General features: G+C 54.8%; 1 protein-coding gene across 3 annotated transcripts in view; it reads left to right on the forward strand.

Moving 5' to 3' along the window:
* The window catches only part of CNTFR (ciliary neurotrophic factor receptor), a 39,191-nt gene extending 12,848 nt beyond the window's left edge, over positions 1-26,343 (forward strand). The window contains exons 2-9 of one of the 3 annotated variants that reach the window (XM_019624487.1): positions 8,076-8,160; positions 12,526-12,759; positions 19,798-19,915; positions 20,089-20,255; positions 21,389-21,552; positions 24,871-25,051; positions 25,431-25,599; positions 25,690-26,343. In XM_019624487.1, the coding sequence (XP_019480032.1) occupies positions 8,076-8,160; positions 12,526-12,759; positions 19,798-19,915; positions 20,089-20,255; positions 21,389-21,552; positions 24,871-25,051; positions 25,431-25,599; position 25,690 (1,119 nt within the window). In that variant the 3' untranslated portion in view covers positions 25,691-26,343. Of the gene's footprint in view, positions 1-8,075; positions 8,161-12,525; positions 12,760-19,797; positions 19,916-20,088; positions 20,256-21,388; positions 21,553-24,870; positions 25,052-25,430; positions 25,600-25,689 lie in introns of those variants that run through there. The other 2 variants (XM_019624488.1, XM_019624489.1) reach the window with 2 other exon arrangements.
* Positions 26,344-26,862: the final 519 nt, after the last annotated feature.

Raw genomic sequence — 26,862 nt, forward strand, 5'->3', positions numbered from 1 at the left:
GGGGCCCTGCTGCTCAGAACTGGCATCCCAAGCCAACTCCTAACCAACGTGCCACTCAGCCGGCCCTCTTTTCCCTTTCCTCCCCTCCTGCTGCCAGGCCTGACATTTGGGGTGTCCTATAGACAGTCGTGGTCACAGAGAGGTTTTGAAGAGGCCTGGGATCACACAGCAGATAGATAGGCTGAAAGCTCCTGCTGCTCCTCATCCTGGAGAAGAGGGAGTGAGAAGGGGAGGCAGTAGGGGGCTGGGGAGCAGGCTGGTTGCTGGGGTTTTCTGGCTCCTGCTGCTACCAATACCACCATCTCTTCACCCAGGAGCTTTTTCATTCCTCCTGTCTGGCCTGGATGTCCCCTCATTTCCAAATGCTGATGAAAGCAGAATTAGGGGAGGAAGTAACTGCCTAGGGAATAATCGTCTATTTCCTCACTTTTTAGGAACGAAAAAAGCCCCTCCTTCTTGTGTTAGGCCACCGTAAGCTGTACCCCCCTCTTCCTCCAGGCACAGCCTGACAAACCTGAGGTCCCAGCATAGAGTGACTGTTCTGAATATGTATGTGTGTGTTTCCCACTGCTGGGTGTAGGGGTGTGAGAGGATGAGGGCGAATGGGGGGCTCTGAGTTTTTTGAGGTACAGTGGTATCTGTGTGGAAAATGGACTGCTCTGAGTGTGATGGTCTCCATATGTGAGACCATCACTATTCTGAGTGAGCATGTGTGAGAGAGTTTGTGTGTGTGGCTGTAATGTGTGTGTGCACGCACACCAGCGTGTGTGAGGCTGTGACAACGGGTGTCCACGTGGGAGGCCATGATGTGTGGCCGTGATGGTCCACTCTGAATGCCAGTGTCTGTGAGAGGTTCCTGGGTGGGCCTGTAAAGCTCTGGCTATGTGTATGTGGAAGTGGGGGCTTTGGGGAGCTCTGCTGGGTGGTCATGAGAGCCCAAGTGTGTGCCATGACTCTGGGTGAAGCGAGCACTGGGTGCTGTGTGACCCTGAGTCGCTGGTGTGTGCGTGAACATGTGTGCATTCATACTCGTGCTTGTGTTTACCCATCAGGAACAGATTCCTCTGGCTTCCCCACTGTGAGGAGGGAAGTAAAGGGGAGGGAGGGAAGACGGCTTGCTTTTGCCCAGTAGACCAGAAGCTTCCTCAGAAGTGTGTGCAGTGTGCATGCATGTTGGGGGGCAGGGAGAACAGAACACTGTTACGCGAAGACAGTTGAAGTTTCTGTTCCCCCACTCAGCTCTTGTTCTGTCAGAAAGACCATCTTCAGTTCTTTTTACAGACCAATGCCTCACATGCACTGCCTCCCTAGTGTGTGTGTGTGTGTGTGTGTACACATGTACACAAGCTTGCAAGCATAGGCCTCTGTGTATGTATTTGAGGGTGTGTCTGCACCATAGCAGTGATGGGGCCAGGGGTGGGGTGTAGTGGGAGATGCTGAGGCAAATAGGTCTTTTTGCCTCAAGCCTGAAAAGTTGTTCTGTCCATTCTTCTGTCTCCGTGGAAGGCCCTGCTGCCTCCCTCCTGCCCCTGCCTCATCTACTGTGAGCTCTCTCCCCCATCAGCTAAGGGAGGTCTCAGTCAACCCTATTGCTTTGCCCATCCCCCACCTTACATGGAGTTCTTCCAGCTCCCTAACCTCCTGCCGCAGCATTCTGTCCCTCCAAGAGGAGCAGGCTCTACTCCCTATAGACTTAACCTGACTGCTGTGTGGGCCTTTTCTGGGTAGAAGGTCCTCCTCATTCTGCTAGAAACCAGAAGGGACCCTGGACTCGGGTTAAGGGATGGGGATTTGGTGCTTGTGCCTCAGGTTCTGTGAAGATGTCCAGAGCCCATGTGCCCAAAGGGAAGATAGGAACTTATCTGCCCCTTCCTGTTCCCCATTTGAGAGGCAGGGGGCTGGACCAAATGACTTTTGAGGAAGAAAGCCCAGACCTTTTGCACCTAGAGGGTTGCTTAAGCACAGGCCTGTATACATGTACACATACAAGCCCATGCCTAGGTTACCAGGCAGCCCCCCTCCAGAGTGGGGCTCCACGTGTGGGCATGAGTTGGTGGGATTCAGGCTCCCACTTCCCCGGGACACCTCCCAGCTGCCCATCCGGGCTCATCATGGAAGGGCCCCAGGCTCCCCCCACAACACACCGGCACACACGTGCAGCAGGGCACGCACATGCTGACCTCAGGGTCCCCATGGTGCAAGAGGCTGGGGGTGGGGGCTTTGAGCGCTCAGAGTCCAAGCTGCTGCCAAAATTCATCGGAATCCTGTCCCCCCCAGGCCCCCATCTCCGGCTGTGGAGGTCACAACAGCAGGTGCGGATACCCACCCCCCCAACTCACTCGCATTGAGCCGCCTCCTTTTCCACAACCTCAGCCAGCGGCTGGAGCTGGGGACCGCTCTCCCTGCCTCCCTCCTGCCCGCCCCCCAACTGGTGCTCAGCTTCTCCTGCCCCCTTCTATTGGGGTGGGAAGAGAGGGCCTGTGTTTGGGCGGGGGTCCTTTCCCCTGAGCACTGGGGCTTGTTCCTGGAGTGGGTGGGGTTGTGGTAGCCCAGGAAGAGATAAGGCTTGAATCTTGAACCCAGGAATGGTTTCTAGGTCCTATGTTCCTTGGGCAGGGGGAACAGAGAGCTGAAAGGAGGGCCAGGTCTAGAGTCAAAGAGTAAGGAGAAAGAGCCAGAGATGAGAGACCCAGAGACAGGAGGGAGAGAGACACCACAGGGAGTAGGAGCTGCCTGCTTGCCCCCATGGCCAGCCACGCCAGCGGCCCCAGCCTAGGAGCTGGCCCCTGACCCAGCCCACCCCCTTCCCTATGGGGGGCCTGCGGGCCAGCTGCCAGGGGCCAGGCCTCCCTCCTCAGCCTGCTGTTTCCCCCCCCACAACCCCCCCAGCCTCTGGACCGCTCAGGCCTCTGCCCCCGCCCCCACCGCCCACGCTGTCCAGGCTGCATAGGCCTGGTGGGATCTGGGGGCCTCCAGGCCTCAGCCCCTCCTCCCCACTCCTGAAGCTTCCCGCCAGCCCTGACTGTCTCTCCCAGGCTCCCCCTTAGCCAGTGCTGTTCCTCTCTGCCCACCAAATCCTTGTCCCTGTCTCTGCCCCTGCTCTGTCTCTCATTTTTTCTCTCCAAGTGTAGGTGTCTCTCGTCCTCACTCAACCCTAATTCCTCTGCTTGTCGGAGTCCTCCATAGAGTTCCTCAGGCCCTTGAATCTGTTAGTTTATACTGAGTCCTGTCCTGTGTTCTTGCTTCATTCCCAGGACAGGCTCTCTAGGGCTGCTGAGGGAGAGGGGAAGGAGTTGAGGTCCCAGGACAGAGTGCCTTTTCCCTTATACAGAGGGATTCTGTAGTCTGGAGTGGCCAAGGGGGACTGGAAGCTGTGGAGATGTCACCTTGGCCCTGCTATGGGCCTCTAGCCCTCCATCAGATAAATGTTTCTGACCTCACCCAGCTGCACGCCATGGGGGAAGTCCAGGCCAGTAATCTTCATTGGATCTCAATTTCTTAGAGGCACCCCATGGGGCCTCCCTGCTCATTCATTGTCCAGACCAGATTGAGCCTACCTGACCCTCAGCACACCCACGCCAACCACACCCTGAAGCTCCGAACACACTATTGCACATCAGCACACAGTTAGAGCTGGGCCACAGTCAGTGGTGCTCAGAGCCTCTTATCCCCACCCTGGATGTGGTGTGGATTCCTCAGGGTTGGGCGTGTATAACCTAAAATGCTTATCTGCTTTTACAGGGATAAATAAGGGTTTTCTAAAACTTACACTTCCCCTTTTCTAAAACTTATACTTCCCCTTCCTCACGTTATACCTTCAGCTGGGCAGGGGCTGAGGGTTGGGACGCAGGGCACCTGGGACCTTGCTGGGGCTGGCAAGAGGGGTGTTGGGTCATGGTTCCTAAGCCAGACTCAGAAACTGGGTAACCAGGTCCCTGATCTGGAGCCTGTCACTGTATCTGTCAGTCTCACTGCTGGGGACTCAGCTTCTGTGGTGCTAGCATTACTGTAGGTGTTATTCTGTGTGACTGTCCATGTTACTGAGTCTCTCAATATCCCTGTGTCACTGTGATGTCATCATCGTTACTCTATGTGACTGTAGGTCTCATTGCATTTTTGATTTTCAGGTTACTATTACTGTGACTGTGTCAATGTCAACAGGTGTCACTGCCCTGTTTGTTGGTGTCATTGTACGTGACTGTCACTGACTGCATCATTGTCACTGTAGTGATTGTCAACACCCCTGTGTTTCATTGTCAACTGTACAACTGTGTCATTTATACTGAGTGTTATCACTATATAATGGTGTCTCTGTGTCATAATGGGACAGTGACAGTAAGTTGGAAGCCCAGGATTTGTCTCTTGATGTGTCACCTGTGTGTGTGTGCGCGCGCGCGCGCGTGTGTGTGTGTGTGTGTGTGTGTGTATAACGATGACACTGTGGGGTTCTGTGTCAGGAGAGGTGCTGGGCTCCTTGTGTTGACAAAGGGTTTGGGCTGCTGGACTTCTTTCTTGCTACTGGGGTGCCCTCTGTTCCCTCCTCTTTCTGGCGCTGGGGTTAGAGGCCAGGTTGGCTCCTGGAGGTGTCTGCAGGGAGCCTGGGTCAGTTTGCATGGCCCTTATCTGGGGCTTTGTGGGATTTATCCTCTAGATCAGCGGATCTCAACCTTCCTAATGCCGTGACCCCTTAATACAGTTCCTCATGTTGTGGTGACCCCCAACCATCAAATTATTTTCATGGCTACTCTATAACTGTAATTTTGCTACTGTTATAAATCATAATGTAAATATCTTTTTGTTTTCTGATGGTCTTAGGCGACCCCTGTGAAAGGGTCGTTCGACCCCCAAAGGGGTTGCGACCCACAGGTTGAGAACCGCTGCTCTAGATCTATCCCAGAGACATTGGGTGTGGATTTGGAAAATTCCTGGGAAAGATGCTGTTTGCCCTGGGATGGGCGACCTGAGGTGAGCTAGAGCAGGGTGGAGGTGTAGCCTAGATGCCTCTGGCCTCAGCCTCCCTACCTGGGAATGGGCCCAGTTGGGCCTCTGAGGGAAGGGGGAAGTGAAATTGGCCAGAGGCTTTCTGAATTTGCGTGACAGAGAGGGGATAGGGTTAGGGAGGGGGTAGGGTTTTACCACCCTTGTCCTCTGGGGACTGGACTCCTGGATCCCCAGGGAGAAGTCCTATATTCCCCAGAAAGGCCGTGCTCCTCTTGTCTCACGTTGGCCAGCGCTGCTGCACTGACAGCATCCCTCACATTGGAGGAGCTGTGTGGGCTTAGAAAGATGCTCTAGGGTGGGCTCAGGGACCCTGCCAGTGTCTCTGTCATTCTCTCTAAGTCTGTCTCTCCTTCTGCCTTTGAATCTCTGCCCATCTTCTATGCTCCCCATCTCTCTTCCTGCGTCTCTTACATTTCTCCCTATTTCTGTCTTTTCTTGTCCCTCTGGGTCTCTGCTCATGGCGTTCCCTCTCTCCCTGCTTCACTGTTCCCCTCTTCCTGGGCCTCTCCCATTTTAGGGTGCCCCCAACCATGCAGTGTCTGTCTTGGTACCCCATCCCCCACTCTCTGCAGCGCTCACTCTCAGCAGCGCCCGTCTCCCATGGCTGCAGCCCCGTTGGCCCAGGGCCCGGCCCTTACAGTAACTCATCGGGCTGATGGAGGCGACTTTGATGAAGAAGCCACCCCTCCCCCTGCGGGAGCCTTAGAGAAAGAGAGAGAGAGTGTGTGTGTGTGTGTTTGCTTGTATGCATGTACACGTGTGCTAGGCCATCTCCTCTCTACTGCCTGCTGCAACTGGGACCAGGAAGGAGGTGGGAGCAGAGGGCCACCAGGTCCCTCTTCTCACATCCTGTGATCTAACCTCCATCTACTCCGCCTGTCCAGCCACCTCCCCATGCCCAGGTTCCTGCTCCCATGTGGTGGGCAGTGGGTAGCACTGAGGTGGAGTCTCTTTCTGGCTGTGAGACGAAAGACATGGGAGATGGCAGAGATGGCGGGGGAGAGCCTCAGAGCTACCTGCAAGGGTCGAGGTGGGAAACCAGCTCTTGTCTCACTCTTTCTCTAACACCAGCTCTAAATTCAGAGTCCTGGGTTTATTTCCTGGCCCCACTACTTGCTGACTGTGTCTTTGGCCATTGTCTTAGCCTCCTAGGTCTGAGAAGTAGCTGAAGATAGGGGAATGGCTGAGGGTCATGAGCCAGGCCAAGTGGCAGCTAAGGCTCTAGGAGTCACTGATGTGGGAGGGGTAGCCAAGGCCACATGGGGCTTAGAGAGATGAGCTGTGCCAGGGAGGGGCAGTCAGAGCACCTGTGGCTATGGCTGGAGGAAAACCAGGTGCAGTTGTGGGGAACTCGCTTGGTGAGGGGTGAATATAGCAACCGGCAGGCAGGAAGGAGCTGTCTCGCATAAAGGAGCCCCCGGAAGTCAGATGCTTTCCAACTCCCCCAGCCACCGCTACACACTGACACCCACATTTGTCTCCTGCTTTAGCTCTGTCTGCAGTGTCTCTGGCTGTTTCTCTGGCAGTATTACTGACAGTGTCTCTGGCTGTGTCTGGCAGTGTGTCGGACTGTGTGTCTGAGTGTCCCTGGCAGTGTTTGTAGTGGTGTGGATACTTCCTGACTGAGCATCTGGCTCTCCCTCTAGCTGTTTTTCTGGGTGTACGCCTATTTGTGTCTATCAGTTTCTCTGGTGTTTCTCTGCTTGTGTGTCAGGCAGTTTCTCTGGCATGGTTTCCGACAGTATCTCTGGCTCTCTGGCTGTGTCGCTGATGGTTTCTCTGGCTGTGCTTCTTGCTCGTTCTCTAGTGTATCTACATCTGGTTGAATCTTTTACAGTGTTTCTGGTGGGTCCTTTGGTTGTGTATCAGCTGTTCTCTGACCATGTCTCTGGCTGGTTATGTCTACCTGTTTCTCTGGCCTTGCACAGTGTCCCAGTATCTCCCACCTGTGTGGAGCTGTTTCTTTGGGGTTCTGTTTGGCTGTTTTGGGCAGTGTCTCTGGCCAGTGTCTTTGCTGTGTGTATGGCTATACCTCTGACAGTGGCTCTGGTTGAGTGTCTGGCAGGGTTCCTCTCTGGATCTCTACTTCTGTCTGGTTGACATTCCGCCTTCTCCTCACACTGGGGTGGGAGAATCAGATTTGGAGCCTTCTCTGTAGGAACGAGTTATTTCCCTGCCCTCAAGTATAAGCATGTTCTGGGGTGAGATGGGGGAGGACAACTGGACCCATTTTAGGAAGCAGGACAGCATGTAGGGGGGCAATTGGATTCATCCTGGCTCCTGGGGACACGTCCTGAGTGTGCTTTATGTACCCGCATAGATGTGTGTGTAGACAGTAATGCACATCTACTGGGCTGGGGGTCCCAGGCTCCTGAGGCATGTGGCTGGAGTGAAGGATGGGCTGGAGTCTCTGCAAGGACTTATATATGAAAACCCCTCATTTTTTTGATCATCAGTGCACACGAAAGCAAAAGCCACATCTGACCTCGGTCACAATGTACTACTGTCCCGGTACCCCGCTGCTCTGAGCCTCCCGGAGCTCAGTGGCAAGGCTCACTGGAGGATAGATGCAAGGAGCTCCTGAGCAGTCAGGTTTTGAGCTCTCCCCCCAGAAGCGCAGCAGGGGACCTTCCATTCAAGGCAACTTGGAGAAATATAGACCTCCAACTAAGTTAAAACATTACCCTTTCAGTTTGCAGTGTTTATAGCTAATTAGTCACCCTCACCAGTAAAACTATTTTGTTTTAGAAAAATGGCCCTAACATTACCATTGTTCTATAACTCATCCGCGGTTGACACCATCTTGCAGCCAGCAGCCTTATCGAGCAACAAACCACTATAGGTTGCCTTCTACCATTTTAGCAAACCTTTGCCTACAGATGCCAATAATGTTGTTTTTCTGTTGCTTGAAAGAGGATCCTGAGCCCCATGAAGGACATTTGAGGTCAAGGTGCCCTGGCCCTAGGGCTGGGATTTCCCAGTCTTGCCAGAGAACATGGGGGGGGGGCTCCCCAGGAGGTTCCTGCCTGGGCTGATCTACCCCCTCCCCCTTCCGCCCTTGTTTCTCCCAACAGATGGCTGCTCCTGTCCCGTGGGCCTGCTGTGCTGTGCTCGCTGCCACTGCCGCCATTGTCTACGCCCAGAGACACAGTCCGCAGGGTGAGTGCTGGGTGGAAGTGGGGGGCTCCCTGCCGACCCCGTCCCATAGCTGAACATGAACTTTCCGTGTCACAGATGTATGCACTCACCCAACAGCCACACACTGGCACATGCTGGCATCGTCACCCATGAACATCCAGAGGGACATGAGTCATATGACACTTATATGCAGGGTGACTCACTGATGTTGTCTCATAGGCACAGTCCTCTGGTGTCTCTTGGGTGGGCTCATGCTGATGGCTTCTCTGGCCTGAGATGATCTGTCCCTCTTCCCACTAGGATAGATGTAGGGTACAGACAGGTAGGTTGGGAGTTGGGAGCTGCTAGGGGCAGGGCCCCTGGACAGTATTTGGTGAAATGGGGTGCCCTGGGGGTATGTGGGGGATGCAGTGGGAGGCACTGAGAGAGACAGTGGACAAGAATGCTTCCCCTTATCCTAGAGGGAATATGGAGACAGAGATGGAGGACTGAGAACAAGACTGGGGGGGGGGATGGGCAGGGTGACAAGTGGGAGAGGGCTGGCATACTAAGGAAGGGGACTGGTGGCTCAGTCAGCTGTAATGGCTGGAGGAGGCAGAGAATGCCTAAGCAGGGCCACTGGCAGCCTCCTGCCCTCCCCGTATCAATGTCCAGTGAGGGCTGAGTCCTCTCCATAGCTCACAGAGCAAGGAGCTGCACCCCTGATGGAAAATAGGCACCCTCTTAAACGTGACCACCAGCCATTCCACTGCATTTGAAATAGCACCTCAAACAGTCACATCAGTACAAGGGCTAACCTTGAAACTCCTCAAACAAGGCTCTAAGTCAGCGGTTCTCAACCTGTGGGTCGCGACCCCTTTGGGGGTCGAACGACCTTTTCACAGGGGTCGCCTAAGACCATCGGAAAACAAAAAAGATATTTACATTACGATTCATAACAGTAGCAAAATTACAGTTATAGAGTAGCCATGAAAATAATTTTATGGTTGGGGGTCACCACAACATGAGGAACTGTATTAAGGGGTTGCGGCATTAGGAAGGTTGAGAACCGCTGCTCTAAGTGTAGGGAACTCCTCCCTTGGATGTGTTCTGTACCCAACCCCTGACCTCAACTGGCTTGGGTAGAGGCAGAGAAGGTGGGAGCATCTCTAGAGCCCAGGCCTGGAGCAGATTCTGATGGCTGAACTCTGCCATCCTCAAGGCTATGGGTTCAAAGAGGGCAGTGGGTCGAGGCTCCTGTGTCCTCTTTGTTGTAAGACCAACACTGAGACCCAGAGAGTGCCTGGCCCATCCCAGGGCTGTTCCCCAAAGGGCAGGGACCGAATGAACCACCAGGCTAGCCCATCGACCTCCTGTCTGCAGTCAGCCTACCCTGGGCTCCCGTGCTGATCCGACCTGCCTAGGTGTGCAGTGGTCTCTACCATTGGCCTGGCCCCTGCCCTGTGTGTAAAGCAGAGCCACATGTGATCAAGGCCCTGGGCATGAGGCCACACCTCTGTGAGTGTGTGCGACTGTGCTTATGCATTAGGCTGTGTTTTTATGTGGGTGAACCCATGTTCCTGTTTGAGTGCATTTCTCTGTTGTAATCCTTGTGGGCTGTGCCCTGGTGACATTGTATTTGACCATGCCCTTCGTGGGGCTGTGTCCTTGTGGTTGATACTATATCCCACGCGTGATAGTTTGATAGTTTCTCTCTGTTTCTGTCTCTTTGTGTGTTTGTGTCCCTGTTAAACTGTCTCCTTGTGTGTGAGACTGTGTCCCCATGTGTAACTGCCTCTGGGGGACGGTGCCTTTCCTATGCATGCATGTGATCTTGTATCAGGTGTTACCATCCCTGAAGTGGGACAGTGTCCCTGTGTGGCTATGACCTTGTGGATGGTTGCCCTGTGTGTGCTTATTCCTCTCTGTGGTGACTGTCCTCGTCCTATTGTGTGTGGCGATGTGAAGTTACTTAGAACGCCTGGGGGGACTGTTTCCGGCATGTGGTCCCCATGTGAGCCTGTATGCGCAGGTGTGAGGGAGCCGTCAGCTCTGTCCCTCTGTGTTCTCCGTGTTCATGACCTCATCCTGTCTCTGTCTCTCATCCTGGCTTCTAACAACCTTTTCACAGCTGATTCCTTTGGAGCATTTGTCACCGCGTCAGGGCCAAGAACCCCATCCTCCCCCTGCTGCTTGATTTAATTTCTGAAATGGACAGCACATCAGTAGGGGCACCCACAGGGCGGGAGGAGAGCTGTCCAGAGACAAAGGATTAAATCACTGCCATCTTTGGAGCTGTTGCATGGCTGTGTGTATTGCCATTGTTGTGTTGTTGTAGCAGTTGTGACACTGTGTGATTGTCATGTCATGTTGCCCCCTCTGCCTCTGCCTTGTGGCCTGTAGTTGTCTTCTGTCATTGTGTTGTGATTTTTCATTTCTGCCCTGCCCTTATGTCGTTGGTTTGTCATTATTGTCTGGTTGTGTTTCCATGTCATCTCTGAGGTGGACAAGGTGCAGTGGAGAAGTGTTATCCCACTGCCATTGTATGTGTTGTACTGTTGGTTCACTGTTTCCTCATCCTGTGTCTGTACCCACCCCCCAGGATTAAAGGGCCATCCTGGGGCTGTGCTAGTTCAGAGCTGCTGTTGGTCAGTGTTGATGTGCTGTCCCTGGGACCATGATGGCCACACCCCCTCCCCAACGGTCAGTTTTCAGCCTCCTCCTCAGGCAGCTGGACTCAGAGTCTCTGCTGGGGGGTGGGGTGCAGAGAGAGGGGCTTGGCATGTTTCCTGGAAGCTCCAGGTTTTTGGAAGGGAGGCTGGAGGGGGGCTCAGTGGCTAGGGCTGGTGGATTGGAGAGGGGCTCTATGGCTTGAGCCTTGGACACTGGGCCTCTGGTCAGGGGGAGGCCCCCATTCAGTCTCTGGTCCAGCCTCACAGCTGTGGCCTCCAAGGCCCCCAGCCACCGCCCTTCCGCCCTGTTCATCTTCTGTTCGGCTGGTCCCAGGCCCCGCAGATGAGTGGTCAGGGCTGGCTGGGTTTCCTGCTTCCCTCTTCTCCAACAGGGACAGGGAGGCTCAGAGAGGGGCAAGACAGAGACAGGCAGTGGGAGAGAGACCTGGAGACATGGAGAGACTCCGGCACAGGGAGGCCAGCAGAGGCAAAAACAGGGACAAATGTTCCAGCAGAGAGAAAAGCAGTGCTGGGGAGGGGGCTGTGATGGAGGGAAGGGGGCGGCTGGCAGCATATGGGGATCCCTACCTCCTGCAGTCCTGGTGGTGTTAACAAGTCTAATTAAGAGGCCACTGGCCCAACTTAATTGGCTCGTTAACAGGAACTGCCTCTGAAAATCCCCCAACTCAGCGGGGTGGCTCTCTGAGGGGAGATGTGAGCTAGTGTTAACGAGGAATCCCACAGCCCCCCCACCCTGACCCCTCCCCTTCATTCTTCTTCTCCCACCCTTACTTCACAGATCTGGCTGGGACCAGGGAAGAATCTATCCTTCCAGTCTTGGGGGGTGCAGGATGAGGAGAATAGATTAGCATCTCTGGCTCTGCATGCCTGCTTCTCCACTGGTGTCTGTAGATGGGTGTCTGGGACTTTCTCTGTCCCACTCGCTTCCCCCACCTAGCACTGCCTCTCGACAGGTGCTCCCTCCCGCCCTTTCCAGTTCAGTCTCCTGGGCTCCGTCCATCATATCTGGGTTGCTGAGGCCAGGCCTGGGGTTTGCTTTTGGCTCTGACAGGCCCCTCCTGGGGGCAGGAGAGGAATGGTCAGAGAGCTCCCTCAGTCCCAGCACTCCTCCACCCCCACCCTAAGCAGTTCCTGCTTTACAAAGTTGACAGCTGCCAGGAGTTCCCTAGGGCTTCAGTCCTCCACCCTGCCCATTCTCCCTTCTGCTGCTGCCCAAGCCCTGAATGGCTGGTTGGGGCGTGGGGTGGGGCTTGTTAGGGGGGCCAGAGTCAGGGAGAGGGAGAAAGGCAGGACAGAGATAAGGATGGAGAAGAGAAACAGATGGGGAAAGACAGAGAACGGAGTCCAGGAATGGGGCCCCTCAGCTCCAGCTTGCCTGGGTAGCAGATGTCAGTGACTGAGGCTGGGCCTATTGGTGGCAAGGGGTTAGGGTCATGGGGGTCAGGAAGATTTTTAAAGGACTTAGGGACTGGAGGTGAACTGGGTTTTCACTGAGATCTAACCCCTTTGGACATTCACATACCTGTACACTTGCACAGCCTCAGAAAAATTTTGCACGCGCAACTCCCTAAAACACACTGTCAGACGGAGCCTGTCAGCCTGGACTCCTCACTCAGGCATATTCACAGGCTCTCATCCTTGCACGTTCACCTGGAGTTGCTGGGGACAGCTGTAACATGTGACTTTTGCCCTCTCCCCCCCCTGCCCCCCACAGAGGCACCCCATGTGCAGTATGAGCGCCTGGGCTCAGACGTGACTCTGCCATGTGGGACAGCCAACTGGGATGCAGCTGTAACATGGCTGGTAAATGGGACAGACCTGGCCCCTGACCTGCTCAACGGCTCTCAGCTTGTGCTCCGTGGCCTGGAACTGGGCCACAGTGGCCTCTACGCCTGCTTCCACCGTGACTCTTGGCACCTTCGCCACCAAGTCCTCCTACATGTGGGCTGTAAGTGTTGCTCCCAACCCTTCATCCCATCTCCCACTTCACTCAAGGGAGCTGTCCATGAGGCCCAGACCCTTAACCCAGATCAAGTCCCCTTCCTGTTGGTGGAGGGGGGAAGGCTGCAGCACCCTCACCCTAGTCCTCTGATCCTGTCCCAGCCTGCTCTTCTGACCTCTGAGCCCAGTCTTGCCCACAGAGTCCAGACCCCTGGGCATTTTGTACATGTATTCCACCACCCCAAGAGGTCTTTGAGATTCTGAAATCTTATTCCTATGACAAAATGGACAGAGTAGGGCTGGCAGGTCATGGCCTGTCGTGTTCCGCACAGCAAGGGTGGTGGGGATTGAGAGGGGTGGCGTAGGGTTAAAGAAATGCAAGAGTCAATTATAGAGTTAAAGCGAGACCAGGGAGCTGTAGTCTCTTTTTTGAACTGAGCCCCGAATCGAGCCAACGCATAGCTTTTATTAAGAAACATCTAAGAAGTGAAACTTGTTTTTTCTGAAGTCCTTATGATAAGTGTCTTATGGCTAATTTCCATCAACCAGCCCCACTGGATTCCAACACCTGCTGTGCCTTCATACTCCTACACACACAATCCCCAGGATGGTGTAGCTGTGCCGCGGCCATGAAAATAAGGGAGATAACCGACATCATTCCGCCGGGTCTCAGCGTTCTGAGACGCTCCCTTGAGGAAGCTTTACCGATATCATTCCACCGGGTCTCAGCGTTTGGAGACACTTTCTCATGACCTCATTAGGTCAGGGGTTGGTGTGTGGGGGGCGGTCGAGGATGTAGCCTTAAGGCAACAATGGCCCATCTGGGGCCTGGTGGGGAGGAATCCTGAGGTCACAGCTCAGAGCAGAGGAGCCACATTCCACTGTTCTCTCACAGGGGCTGGCCATGAGGGCCTTACGGAGGAAAATGGGATCTGTGGTTATGTAGGTATAGGTGTGGGCACTCGGGGAGGCCCAGGGAAGAAGGAAGACTTCTTGGAGGGGGAAACACATGGAGACTTAGAGGATTTGGAAGACACGTTGAAAAAGTCGTTTCTGGTAGAGAGCTGAGTGTGACTATAGGCCTCAGAGGCTGTGGGGCATGACATGGGAGAAGGGAGCTAAAGATGGGGATGGGGCAGATCATGATCCTAGAAACTGGGGAGTAACACGATTAGGGTCACATTCTTAAAAGATCCCTTTCATTGTGGTGAAGAGAGGCAAACTGGATGGAGCACAGCCAGGCAGAAGGAGGCTGTTGTTGGGATGCAGAACAGATGATGAGGACCTGGGACCAGAGTGTGGAGTCGGGGAAGTTGAGAAGGGGCGCTTGATGTCCAGGAGTTGGCGATGAATTGGAGGTGGGGAGGACAGGAGAGAAGAAAGCTGGTGATACCAATCACTGCAGCAGAGACACAGTGGGAAGGGTACATTGGAGGAGAAGATAGCATGTTCCCTTCGGACAGTAGCTTACTTGGAGTTTCCCTAGAATCACATCCCAAGATGTGATTGCACTCATATGCAAGTTGTTAGTTTGGCAGGTGATGGAAACACCTGTAGGGGAATGGGAACATGATAGAAAAAGGAAGTTAAGTTAGCCAATAAAGAGTGAGTTACCAGCCGTTACATCTGGGCTACGGGAGCTTAACCCACTGGGAGTGCAGGTAGAACATGCACCTCGGAGGTCTCCTGCCAGAGGGATGAGGGGGCTCGGATGCTTATATACCACCTCCTGCCCATCCTTGGCTGGGGGATTCTCCTCGGGTGGGGGCGGGGATGTTGAAGCTCTCCAGCACTTTTGGCCTGATGCCTCAGCAGGCAATGCAGGTTTTGGTGGCTAAAGAAAGCTCTTAGGCAAATAACTGCAGAAGCAGCAGAGGGTATGAGTGAGGGATCTGCAGCAGCACCGATATCTGCTATAAACACGTTAGTTGGGGTTCTCGGGGGACAACTAGGAATTGATGACTGGTAGCCAGTGGATCTGAAGGTCTGGCATTCAGGAGAGAGGGTTGTGCTGGAGATGGGAATTTGGGGGATTGTCAGCCATTGGAAGGAGTGAGATGGCCAAGGGAGAGATCATGGGATCAGGAGAGAAGAGGACCCAGAATGAGCCCTGAAGACCAAAACTATATAAGGGGGTGAAGGAGAGAAATGAACCACAAAGAGAGAAGGAGGAGCCAGAAGGAAGACAGAGGGAAGCCCAGGTGAATGCGATTTGGAAGACGGGTTTGGAGAAGTTGGGGTGATGAGGTTATCAGTGTTTCTGAAGGTCAACTGGGCAGGTACTGGATCTCAGCCAGAGGCTCCCACCGACAGAATAAATACTCTGAAAACAGTTTCATTTCTTTTCTCCTTGAGCCAAAGATTCAAGCTTCTCTGGCTTCATGCCAATTAGTTGATGCACTCCACGGTCTGAAGATGGTTTCTTTACTACCTGGGAGCTACCGAGAGGAAGAGATGCTTGAGGGACGTGGGAGCAGGCCCTTTCTTCATTGTCAGGAGATTGGTGTGGACAACCATGGGAAATGTTAGGCTGAAGGGTTGCTCAGGGTCCTCCACAAAAACACTGACGCACTGGTAGGGCTAGAGGAGAGCTGGAAATATGTTTTGGTGGGGATGTTCCTTTCCTCACAGAAAAGCCTTTGATGTGTTAAAACTAGAGTAGTGGCTTTCCTAACCAAATGGCTTAGTTGTAAGCCAGGAGTGGAGTGACCCCTGTTGGCCAGGTTGAGAAATGCAGGACCAGCCTCTCAGAGTCCTCCCTGACCCACCTGAAGTGGAGCTCTCAGCCCTGTCCTGGGCCCTTTTTCCATGGGAAACAGGCCATATACTGAGTGCTATGGAAGGAGGGGGATAAGGCCAACTTGGCACCATCACCCACACCCTTCTCTTCTCAGTTTGAGTCCCACAAGTCCTCAGGATGGACAAGGCTGGCAGTGATGCAGGGCTTTGGTGACCCTGGGCCCTGTTCCTGATGATTTGATCTTCTTTGAGGGCTCATTAGAGGGGAACTGGGTCTAGTAGTAATGGCTGTAGTCTGTATCCACAAGACATGCCCACAGCTGCTCTGTCGTCACCAAAGCCCAGACCTTTTATATATACTGCTGACCACTCCCCAGGCCTTGCCTGTCAGAGGAGAGCTGGCCATGAATTGGCTGTAGCATTAGTAACAGGTACTTATCTCTCATTGTCTTATTTCCTTCTAAAGCACTGGTCAGAGGAACAGGGGACATTAATCATGATTGTCTCAGTCACTTTATATTAGTAACAAGAGACTGGGTTTGGCAACATTCGATATCAAATTATCCTTCTTGCCAACGCTTAGAAAATAGGACAAAGTTACCCCTGATTTATGGATCATTCAAACCAAAAATTATTTAATGTTTATCCTAAACATATATGATTTTCATGTTTCTATTTCCATGGGAAGCTTTTCATAAGAATATTCTGTTGAAAGTCCTCTTAACCAGACTGATCCCTGAATTGCTTTCTCCTGAGCCACCTTTCTGCCCTCAGGTGAATACTCACAAACAGCTCTGAGGAGTTCCTTTCCCAGAAGGATGAAAGGACTCTCCACATTAGGGAACAGGATCACAGGGTTCCTTTTAGTAGTCTTTTGTTTACTAGATATGGCTGATGCAGTGTCATTGTGATTTTAAGCTAAAACAAGTCAGAGATTAATCGACTAGATTTAAATTGGACAGTTCCTTGTCCAGTTTTTTTAAATTTATATTTGATTGGTCATTATGGGAACTCCAGAACCCCTGGTTCAGCACTACTTTGTCCTCAGCCCTGTTTGGGAGGCAGGAGGGGGGGCATTTAGGCGTCCAGAAGTTGGGGTGCGTCGAGGGATGCCACAGATAAAGTTGGGATAGGCCATGGGCTTTGAATGCCAGGCAGAAGGAGGAATGTGGGTGGGGCCTGGGCAGGGCTGAAACTGGAAGGGTCACCCTGCCCCACCCAGCCTGATCTGGCCTGGCCTGGCCAGGGGTGTGGGCAGCCTGCCCCTCCTCCTCTCTGGGCCTGCGGGCAGGCCTCGTGCATGCTGGGGGCTCCAGCCCAGGCGGGCTGGCGAGATGAGAGGAAAAACATGCGGTTTGGTGGGCTGGACATGGAAAAACAAGCCAATTAGGAGGAAAACAAACAAACCCCGGGCCAGCAGGGGCACACGCACACATGCACACGCACACACAACCCCGCATGGGACTCAAGGACACCCTGCCACAGGCTGATGCCTCACTTGGGCATCTCAGGAGCCCCCACAAGGGGCAACTCAGGATGCCTGGGCATCCAGGAACATACCAGTATGCCTAGAGTATACTACAATACGTATATGTGGGAGCTTTTGCTCACGTACTCTCTAACATGCTCTCACACGGTGTTCAGCTCATGTGTGAATACACTGGGAATTCTGGGCATCTTCCCACACTGTTTGAAAAATACATTTAGGCTTAAGTTCCATCTCATAGACAGTGTCTTAGGTATGTCGTTTTGCTGTCACTGTGTTTCAGACATAGTGGCACATGTACACATGCTCTCACAGAGTACCTAGGCCACACAGCCTCATGCATAATAGATCATCTCAAAATCGGACAGCCTTGCCCTGAGTCACACACACAGTCATCCAGTCACACACCTAATCACCCCCAGTTACACGACGGCCCAGAGTCTCCGTCACACACATGAAGCCTCTCAGAGTTACACAGCCTCACAATCTCACTATCTTAAAGACAACTCCTGATTCGCAGCACACTCACAACAGGCCTCCCGCTCGCACACTGTCCCACAACCTCACACTTGGTCTCTCCCAGCACCCCCACCTCCACCCACCCGGCCCCTCAGCTGGGCTCCAGCTGCAGCAAGTCACTCCTTTTCTTCCTTTTGTTTTTCTTTCCTCCTTTTCCCTCTGAGAAACCTGGTCCCTGTCAGGAAACCCAAGCCCTTCCCTACTCAGGGCCCAGGGCCAGGCAGGAGTAGCCAGATGACAGACAAATCCCTGCCTGGGCCCCCCCCCAGCCCCCCATGATCTACCCAGTTAGAGAGGGGAACTGGTTTCATGGGGCGGGGGAGGCTGGTCTGAGGGGTGAAGACTGAGGAATGGAAACTGGTCAACGGGGAGGCTGGTAGGGGGAGGGAGCCTGTGAGTCCAGTGCCATTGCCTGTTCTGCCCTCCCAAGAGTCCCAGGCAGCAGGGAGCTGACTCCGCAGGCTTCAGTCCCCCCCCCCCCCCCCGCCCTTCTCCTTTGAAGCTGGGGGTAAGGGGGGGTAGTGGCAGGAGGGGGGAGTGTAGGCTTTTCTGCCGACCTCGGAATGTCCTTTCCTCCTGGGTTGGCTGCCAACTCTGGCCTGGCCCACAGGCCCCCACAAGGCACTTCCTGTGTCCTTGGCCGCCCCCCACCCCCATGCCTCTGAGCCCCTGGGCAGATAGAGAAGGGATACAAGAGGCACACAATATGAACGTGGACTGACACAAGATGGACACGGGGCCAGAAAGGCTTCCCACGGGCGGCAGATAGCAGTGGGCAGAATGTTGGTTGCTCCTTGTGTGGACTCAGATGGGCTCTGGCTCTCCCTTGCAGGCCTGGGGCATGGAGCCACCTCTGCCCACAGCACTGCCCACTCTATCTGTTACACCTGATGCCTCTCTGACCCTCTCATCTCTCCTGCTGCAAAGCTAGATGGGGCCCTGGAGATCTGGCCCCAATACATACATACATACGTACATACTTCATACATACTAGACATGCACACGCAGTCACACAGTCACAGTCATGTGCACACTGTGGCTAGAAGCCCACAGCTCCCCATGTGTCACCGTGGCCACTCAGCAAGCATAGACATGCATTCCCCTTCACTGTCCCTGGCTTATTGAGCTGCCCCCTCCCATTTCCTGTCCACCTGTCAGGCAGAGGGTGGGGGAGGAGGGGGGGGGGCACAGGCAGGAGGTGTCAGTGTCCCTGGAGCCACCACGGACATTCCTTGCCTGGGTCAGATCACAGAAGCTGCCTCCTTCCAGGAACCTGAGCCGGCTGTCCTCACGCCTTACCCAATGCCTGAGGGTGGGACAGCTGGCGTAAGTGCTCATGGCAGCAAAGAGTGTGGTTAGACAGCAGAAAAGACTTCCCAAGTGTATGTGTGGTCATGTAGGTGGGTATCCCCATCCTTGGGTTTAGTCCCAGCTCTGGCTTCCTGTGTGACCCCAGGAAGGTCCCTCTCCTTCTCTGGGCCTCCTCATTTCAGAGTGAAGACAGCTGATCATGTAAAAGACTTCTTAAATGGGCTGGGGCTGGGGTGAGGTACACACCAAGGGAATAGCAGCTTCCTCTCAACAGGCACATGCACACACCCACACAGTCATACATGAACATGCACTCTGAGAGCCCTGCACATAGACACTCCTACACATGTACCCACATTCCATCACAGTCACTCATTCATGTCACACACAGACACAGATAAGATGTAGACCCATGCATGCAGACATGTACACACACAGATACACATGGGAACAGCCACCCAGTGCGTTTGCTGTGGAACCGCCAGGCCTATCCTTGTGTTTCTCAGTCTCTACTGAGGGGAAGCCTGGGGTGTCTCTTCTCCAGGGAGTGTACCCTGATCATCCCAGCAACCAGAGGACCCAGTTGAGACCTCCCTCAGCCTCTATTGCACAATCTTCCTCTGGGAATGGACCTGATGTGGCAGGAGATGTGGAGCTAGGGCCGATTCCCCCAGACATCACCTCCATCCTGTGATTGACGAGCTGAGGCCCGCAGCCCCCTGCTCCCCACAGTTCCTGCCTCCATTGAGCAGGTGGGGGGAGGGGGGCTCCCTCTTCTTACAGCCCTTGTTTTTCTTTAATTAAACATCTGGCTCTCTGTGGCCTGGGAAGCCTCAGACCCTCGTTGACAGTCCCCCCCCCCAACCAACCTCTGGCATTGTTGATGGGTTGGAGGGGGAGAGCTGGGGTTCTGGGGCCCACCTGTCCCCACACTAGTGCAGGGGAATTGGGGCTCCAAGAATGCCCTGACCTTGCTGTCCTCACCCTCAGTGCCGCCACGGGAACCCGTGCTCAGCTGCCGCTCCAACACTTACCCCAAGGGCTTCTACTGCAGCTGGCATCTGCCGGCCCCCACCTACATCCCCAACACCTTCAATGTGACTGTGCTGTGAGTAGATGCGCCTGTGACCCGGTTCCAACCCTGACGTCTCCCCCACCCCCACCCCCCTGCCCTCAGTCCAGATCCTTGCTCAGCCCAGCTTTGGGCTTGACCTTCCCCCAACCTCTGCCCCACCTGACCCTTGATGTTGGTAACAGTGCCTGGGCCTCACCCCTCCTCAGGCACGGCTCCAAAATTATGGTCTGTGAGAAGGACCCAGCCCTCAAGAACCGCTGCCACATCCGCTACATACACCTGTTCTCCACCATCAAATACAAGGTCTCGATAAGTGTCAGCAATGCCCTGGGCCACAACGCCACAGCTATCACCTTCGACGAGTTCACCATTGGTGCGTGGGAATGGGGGGAGGGTCCCTGCTGCTTACTCCAGTGGGAATGTGTAAGTGGGTGTGTGCCAGAGGTGTATATGTGCATTGGTGGGATGTTCACATGTGTGCACAAGTATGTGTGGCATGTGTACACATATGCGTGCATGTATATACCTGTGAACATTTGAGTGAATGTCCTTTACCTGCAGGGGCCGAGAGACCTCTCCAGCAGCTCTTCCCATCATCTCTCTGGCTCCTAGAGCATATGAGAGGGGGAGGGGGGGCAGGCTGGGCCAGACCCTTGTGCAGCTGCAGCCTCCCCCCCAACACACGCTAATGGCTTCCTTACGGCCTGTGATGAATGAGGTGTCAGAACAGGAGACAGGACTGGGACAGATACCGCCCTCCCCACCACCCCCATCCCAGCCAGACCCTCTGCCTGCCCCTGCCCTATTCCAGCCAGACCCTCTGCCTGTCCCAGCCCCTTCCCAGCCAGACCTCTTGGCTTCTCTTACCTCTAGCCAGGCCCAGCCAGACCCTCTGCTTGCCCCCCTACCCCCACCCCATGGCTGGGTCCCCAGCCAGACTTTGTATATAAGCTGGGCCCTTAGATGCTCCCATCAGATCCTCAACCTACCTCCAACCCAGAACGGCAACACCTGTGGACTGTCTTTTAACCTTGACCTACAGAGCAGCTTTAAACACAGACTCTTCCAAGGGAAGCCACGTCTCACTTTGGAACTGAAAAGCCAGACTCGGGGGAGTGTATGGTGCTGGTGCAGGAGGGGGTGATCCAGGTGTCGATGGGGGTGATGGGTCATGGTGGAGTCATCATATAGGCTTAGTAATGGGGATGCTGGTCATCATGAGGATGGGGTTGGGATGATAGAATAACATTTGGGATGTTGATATTATGAGCTAGTGACAGTGACCGTAGTGACAGTCATTGGTGATGACAAGGATGTGAGAGGTAGAAGTAATGAGATGGTGGCTAATGGTGGTTGCAGGCGGTTGACAACAGAGAAGATGGGTGGCAACCATGATGATGATGACAATGGTTGGTGATGTGAGATGGTGGACATGGTGCCTGGGATGATGAAGTGGGGTTGTTCCCCAGAGACTAGTGTGGTAATGAAGCTATGTCTCCTGAACAGTGAAGCCTGACCCTCCAGAAAATGTGGTAGCCCGACCAGTGCCCAGCAACCCTCGCCGGCTAGAGGTGACATGGCAGACCCCCTCGACCTGGCCCGACCCTGATTCCTTTCCTCTCAAGTTCTTTCTGCGCTACCGACCCCTCATCCTGGACCAGTGGCAGCATGTGAGTGCTCTGCCCTGCTTAGATCCCGAGTGCCTGAATCAGAGCCACATGGCATGGGAGGTACCCGTATCCCTGCTGTTAGCTGTTCCATTGTGAAGCCTGAGGGCAGTCAGAGAAGCTTTCCCGGGGTAGAAGGCACCAGGTGGGCCTTAGAGGATGGATGGAGCTGAGGGAGGTGTCCTGATCTAAGACCCTTAGGGGTTCCCGATGACCCCCCCATTAGTGCAGTGGGAACACATCTATCTTTGTAGCTCCCCAAGGTTGTGGAGAGAAATTCTGAGAGGGAAATGGCAGGCAGGGTAGGCAGTTTCCTTACCTCTGGCTCTCAGCCCTGATCAGGCATCTCCCTCGTACACTCTGGCCCAGGCGCTGGGCCTGTGCTGGACCCAAGGGCCAGGACAGTTCCTGTCCTCAAGGACTCACAGATGGGCTTAAGGGGTCATAATCAGGCGATGGAGTCAAGTTTGGTTCAGGGTGTAAGTTCAGGCCATGACTAGTGTCAGGGCTCCAAAGTCAGATCTAGCTTAGGGGTCAGCTTAAGGTTATGGGTCAGAAGGTGGCCTGGGCTGGGAACTAAGCAGTGGACAAGGGGCAGTGTGGAGTCAAGCTGTGGTCTGGGATGTTGATCAAGCTATGATAGAGAGCTCTGGGTAGCAGCCAGGGGTTTGGGGAAGACTTGAGATTCTCCTTGAGAGCCCTGGGCCCGTAGGGTTGTGGGAGCTCTGTGTGGCCCATGAGGTCTGTGGGCTAGGACTGGAGCTGGGAGGGTGCTCGATGGGGCAACCCAGGCTGGCACCTGGGGGTCAACCTGTATCCCCACTGCATCCACCGGGCTCCAGCCCAATCTCCTCATGCCTCCCTCCTGGCTAGCCTTTAAAGTGCGTAATTCGATTCCAGGGTGCCTGTTGGGGTTGCAGGCCTGGCCCCCACAAAGGCTGCTCACACGCTCACATGTTCCCTGACAGAGTCCGGAGTCCCTCCCGCCTGGCCAGCTGCCGGCGCCTAATGCATTGCTAATAACCAGGGTCTAGTTTCACAAGCCCCCCTCCCCCGCTAACGAGCTACAGGCAGCAGCCCCGCGCGTCGCAGTGCACACGCCTTGCAGTGGACCTGGCATACCGCCCACCACACACACGGGAACATGCACGCACACACGTGGTCTACAGCAGGACCCATGCTCCATATATGCATATGACTAACATGCCAAGACCATGCACTGGCCTGTACCATGGGCAGAGCTGAGCCCCACACTGATGTGGGAAGAGCAAAATATACATGGCCCGTGGCATGTGTTAGTCTTGTTCCATGTCTCATTGGCATTGAGGTTGGCTAGATTTATGGCTCTTTTGAACTTGAGTTTTGCTCTGAACAGAATCTACTCTCCCTGATCCTTGATCTTGGAGAGAGGCAGGTGTACGACTGGGAGGGGGTGCAGAGGGGAGAGCAGAGGAAAACGTCACTTGGATTTTCAGGAAGAAATGAGAGATACAGGCCAGGAATTGCACCATGAGGTCTGGCAGTGGCTGTCTCAGGGGGAGGCAAGTTCTGGGATCTAGCTCGGGTTCCCCATGTCTTCTGCTCTGGTCCTAACTCAGCAGGGAGGCCAGGAGACCCAGGTGAGGCGGATGCCACTGACTAGGGAATTCCTGCCGATTGAGGAGCCATTCCTTAAGGGGGTGGATGAGGGATCAGTGATAACCTAGCAAGAAGTGCCCGGGCTTAGAAGATATGGCTGCCGGGAGGACATTGGGCTTCTGGGACATATTCCTAGAGGTATGGTGCCCACCATAAGCCCACCAAGGAGGTAATAATTTGATCTGTTTCCCGTGGCTCTCTCCCTTTGGGGAAAGACAGATGCAAAAGTCTAAAGGATAGAACCAGAGGAGGAGCCTGGGGGCCCAATCCTGGCAAGACGGAGAAGGAGCCGAAGGATATGGGGCTACTCAGCCAGAGGAGGTCTTTGTAGAGCAAAAGGGGATTGGGGGACCAGAGGTGGAACTCCAGGAGAGGAGGGTCTGTGGGGCCCACCGATCTTCCAGGGCTGGGAGTAGGACTTACTTGAGCCCAGGTCTGGGTCCAAAAATGGCTCTCACTCTGACCCTGACCTTTACCAGTGCCTCCTGCCTCAGGACCACAGACTTGGGGAATTGGAGGGGTTTCCCACTCCACTTGGACCCAGCTGCACACTCACAAATACACATACACGCGCATGCATGTACTCACAGCCTGTCAGGTCAGGTAGCCCAGACTCCAGTTTTCTGGAGGGGTTAGATTGGAACAGGGACCAAAAAAGCCCTGAGGCCAGACGTGGCCCAGAGCAGCCCTCTCCTCCGCCCCCACCGGCTGCCCCTGTTTACGAGGCGGCTTAATGAGGCAGCGGGTGCTGCTGAGATGAACCAGAGCCCAGCCTGGGTCTGGGAGGGGCGCCGGACAGGCAGGCCAGCCCAGATTGGGGGGTAGACCAGCAGGATAAGGCCGGCTGGGGCGGGGGTTGGGGTGGTGATGCCTCTAGGAGGAAATGGAGCAGCTGCTCTGCTGTCCTGCCACCCCGGGAGCTGCCCACAACGCCTTTCCACCTCAGGCAGGGCGATTAACCACACTGAGGACTTCCGAGGGGGAGGCCCAGCTGGGTCAGGCTGGTGGGTGCACCGGGCATCTGGGAACCCAGTCCCTGAGCTGGAACCCATGATGATGACAGATGGTTGAAGTCTGTTTGGTGCTTACCATGTACCTGAGTCCTCATTATAACTCTGTGAGATAGGTTGTTAACACCAATTTACAGATGAAGACCCCAAGGCTTGTGGCAGTTAAGTAATTTGGTTACCTAGCTAAGTATGAGATGGAGCTAAAATTTGGACTCCAGCAACTAGCTCCATGTCTTTGTACCTTTCCCTCTAAACTGCTTCTTTGCTGGGAGAGGGGGAGCACAAATGCCATGCCCGTCTCACACCGTTATTCTTGTCACCTTCCGGCTGGAGCCCTCAGGTCTCATGCTGGGGGATGTAAGAGAGCTGGGATGCCAGCAGAGTCCAGACATTGAACAAAGTCCTCCTTATTCTTCCCTGGGGGTGCTTCCGGTCTCCCTAAAGATTTTCTTACTCCTTCAGGAGCAGCCTCCCTCCCTCAGAGGTCTCCTCCCTGAGATGTCTTTACTTTCCCACAGGAATATTCTCAGTATTCCCTATCCTCCAGGGAAGTCCTCATTCTCTCCAGGGGTGTCTTCACTTTTCTCTCCCCCAAAGTGTTCTCACTTTCTCTGGGGGTGCCTCACTCTTCTGACCCCCAGGGGTCCCCTCCACCCCCATGGTCTGGCTGCAGGTGGAGCTGTCGGATGGCACAGCGCACACCATCACAGATGCCTACGCTGGAAAGGAGTACATCATCCAAGTGGCGGCTAAGGACAATGAGATCGGGACGTGGAGCGACTGGAGCGTGGCTGCCCATGCCACACCCTGGACTGAGGAACCACGACACCTCACCACCGAGGCCCAGGCCCCGGGTGAGCCCGCCCCTGCCCCCTGTGCTCTCAGCCGGCCTGCACTGTTCCCTGGCTTTATCCTGCTCCCTCTTGACTCCTTGCAGGCTTCTGCCCCAAGGGTCTCCACACTCTGTGGCTGTCATACTACCGTTTGTCTGTCTAGCCCCTGCTGTCCTTGGTCTTTGCTAGCTGGACATTCTTGCTAGAGGCCATTGGGTGGAGGGGTCATCGATAAGCCTTAGGGAAGCAGGATCTACATGATGGGGGAGGTAGGGGCTGTTTAATGAGGGAGGCAGCACTCGTTTACTACAGGAAGCAGAAATAGTGCTTTTCATGAACCCCCAGATCTGGGTGGGACTCCAGCCCCGGTCCTGTCCTGAGTTTCCCCCATGCTCCCCAGAGACCACGACCAGCACCACCAGCTCACTGGCACCCCCACCCACCACGAAGAGCTGTGATCCGGGGGAGCTGGGCAGCGGCGGAGGACCCTCAGCACCCTTCTTGATCAGTGTCCCTGTCATTCTGGCCCTGACTGCCGCTGCCGCCACTGCCAGCAGTCTTCTGATCTGGTAAGTCAAGTGAGGTTGGGCGGCAGAGGGGAGTCTGAGGCGACCTCCATCCCACCGTCATTCCTCACACCCCCTTCCCTGTCTCTCCAGAGCCCGGCATCCCATGAGGACATGCCAGCGCACCTGCAGAGGAGCAGGAGGCCGGAGCTGAGCCCGCAGAGCCCGGTTTCTATTTTGCACATGGGCAGGAGGACCTTTTGCATTCTCTTCAGACACAATTTGTAGAGACCCCAGCAGGCCCGGGCCTGCCGCCCCCAATCCCACCATACCACGCCGGCTCTCCTCCTTTCCCTCAGGAGAGGAGGGCCATGCAGCTAACCCACCCACCAAAGACCCCCCCCCACCCACCTTGCCCCCTTGGGCTGGACCCTCCAACGCCAGCGACTCCCAGGAGCCCTTGGGGGACCTGAGGGGAGCCCCTCACATCCACAATTTCTCCTCCTGCCCCAGCCTCCTGTCCGTCCCAGGGTCTCTGTTGCCACCATCAGATTATAAGCTCCTGACACTGGTGGGGGGGGGCCCCAGCCATTCCCCTCCCCCCAGCTCCCACTCTTTTCAGTCCCTCACCTCTGCTCCCGTTTTGTACGACTCTCCCTTTCCCTGCTCCTATCCCACAGTATTTAATGCCCTGTCAGTCCCTTCTAGTCTGACTCAGTGGTAACTTGCTGTATTTGAATTTTTTATAGATGTATATACAGGGGTGGGGGGTGGGGGAGTTCTCATTAAACGTCACCATTTCATGAGTCCTTGGAACAGACCCACTTTGGGAGGGTATACCTCTTCCGGAGATCCCTCCCCTTCCAGGCCTGGAGGAGGAAGAAATTATAGTTGGAGAAAGACAACTCTCCATTAGGTGGGGAGAGGCAGTTCAGTTCTCAGGAAGATATGTCTGGGGATGAGGCTTTCTGCTTCTTTGGGGGGTAGGGCTCCCCGGAGGTCGGGGGCAGAGTTGTAGGGAATGAGGGGTCCCAGTGAGGCAAGTCCCACTTGGGGGTATCCAGCCAGTCCTAGAGACCACTGGATCCTGGCAGGGCAGAGGCTGGTCAAGGGTCATCTCCGGAGCTGCCCTCCATGAGTGCCCAGGCCTGGGCTTACCCCCAGGGGCAGCGATGCAAGAAGGGGAGGAGGCTAGGCTTCAACCTTGGTGTGGTTTGTCATCCCTGCCATTCCAGGCAACACTGCAGAGATTCTAGCACATCAGGCCTGGGGTTCAGCCAGACCACAGGGCTCGGAGCACAGAGTGGCCTGGGCTTGGGTAGGCAG

This window comes from Hipposideros armiger, unplaced genomic scaffold (genome assembly GCF_001890085.2).
Source record: "Hipposideros armiger isolate ML-2016 unplaced genomic scaffold, ASM189008v1 scaffold_591, whole genome shotgun sequence".
NCBI lineage: Eukaryota > Metazoa > Chordata > Mammalia > Chiroptera > Hipposideridae > Hipposideros > Hipposideros armiger.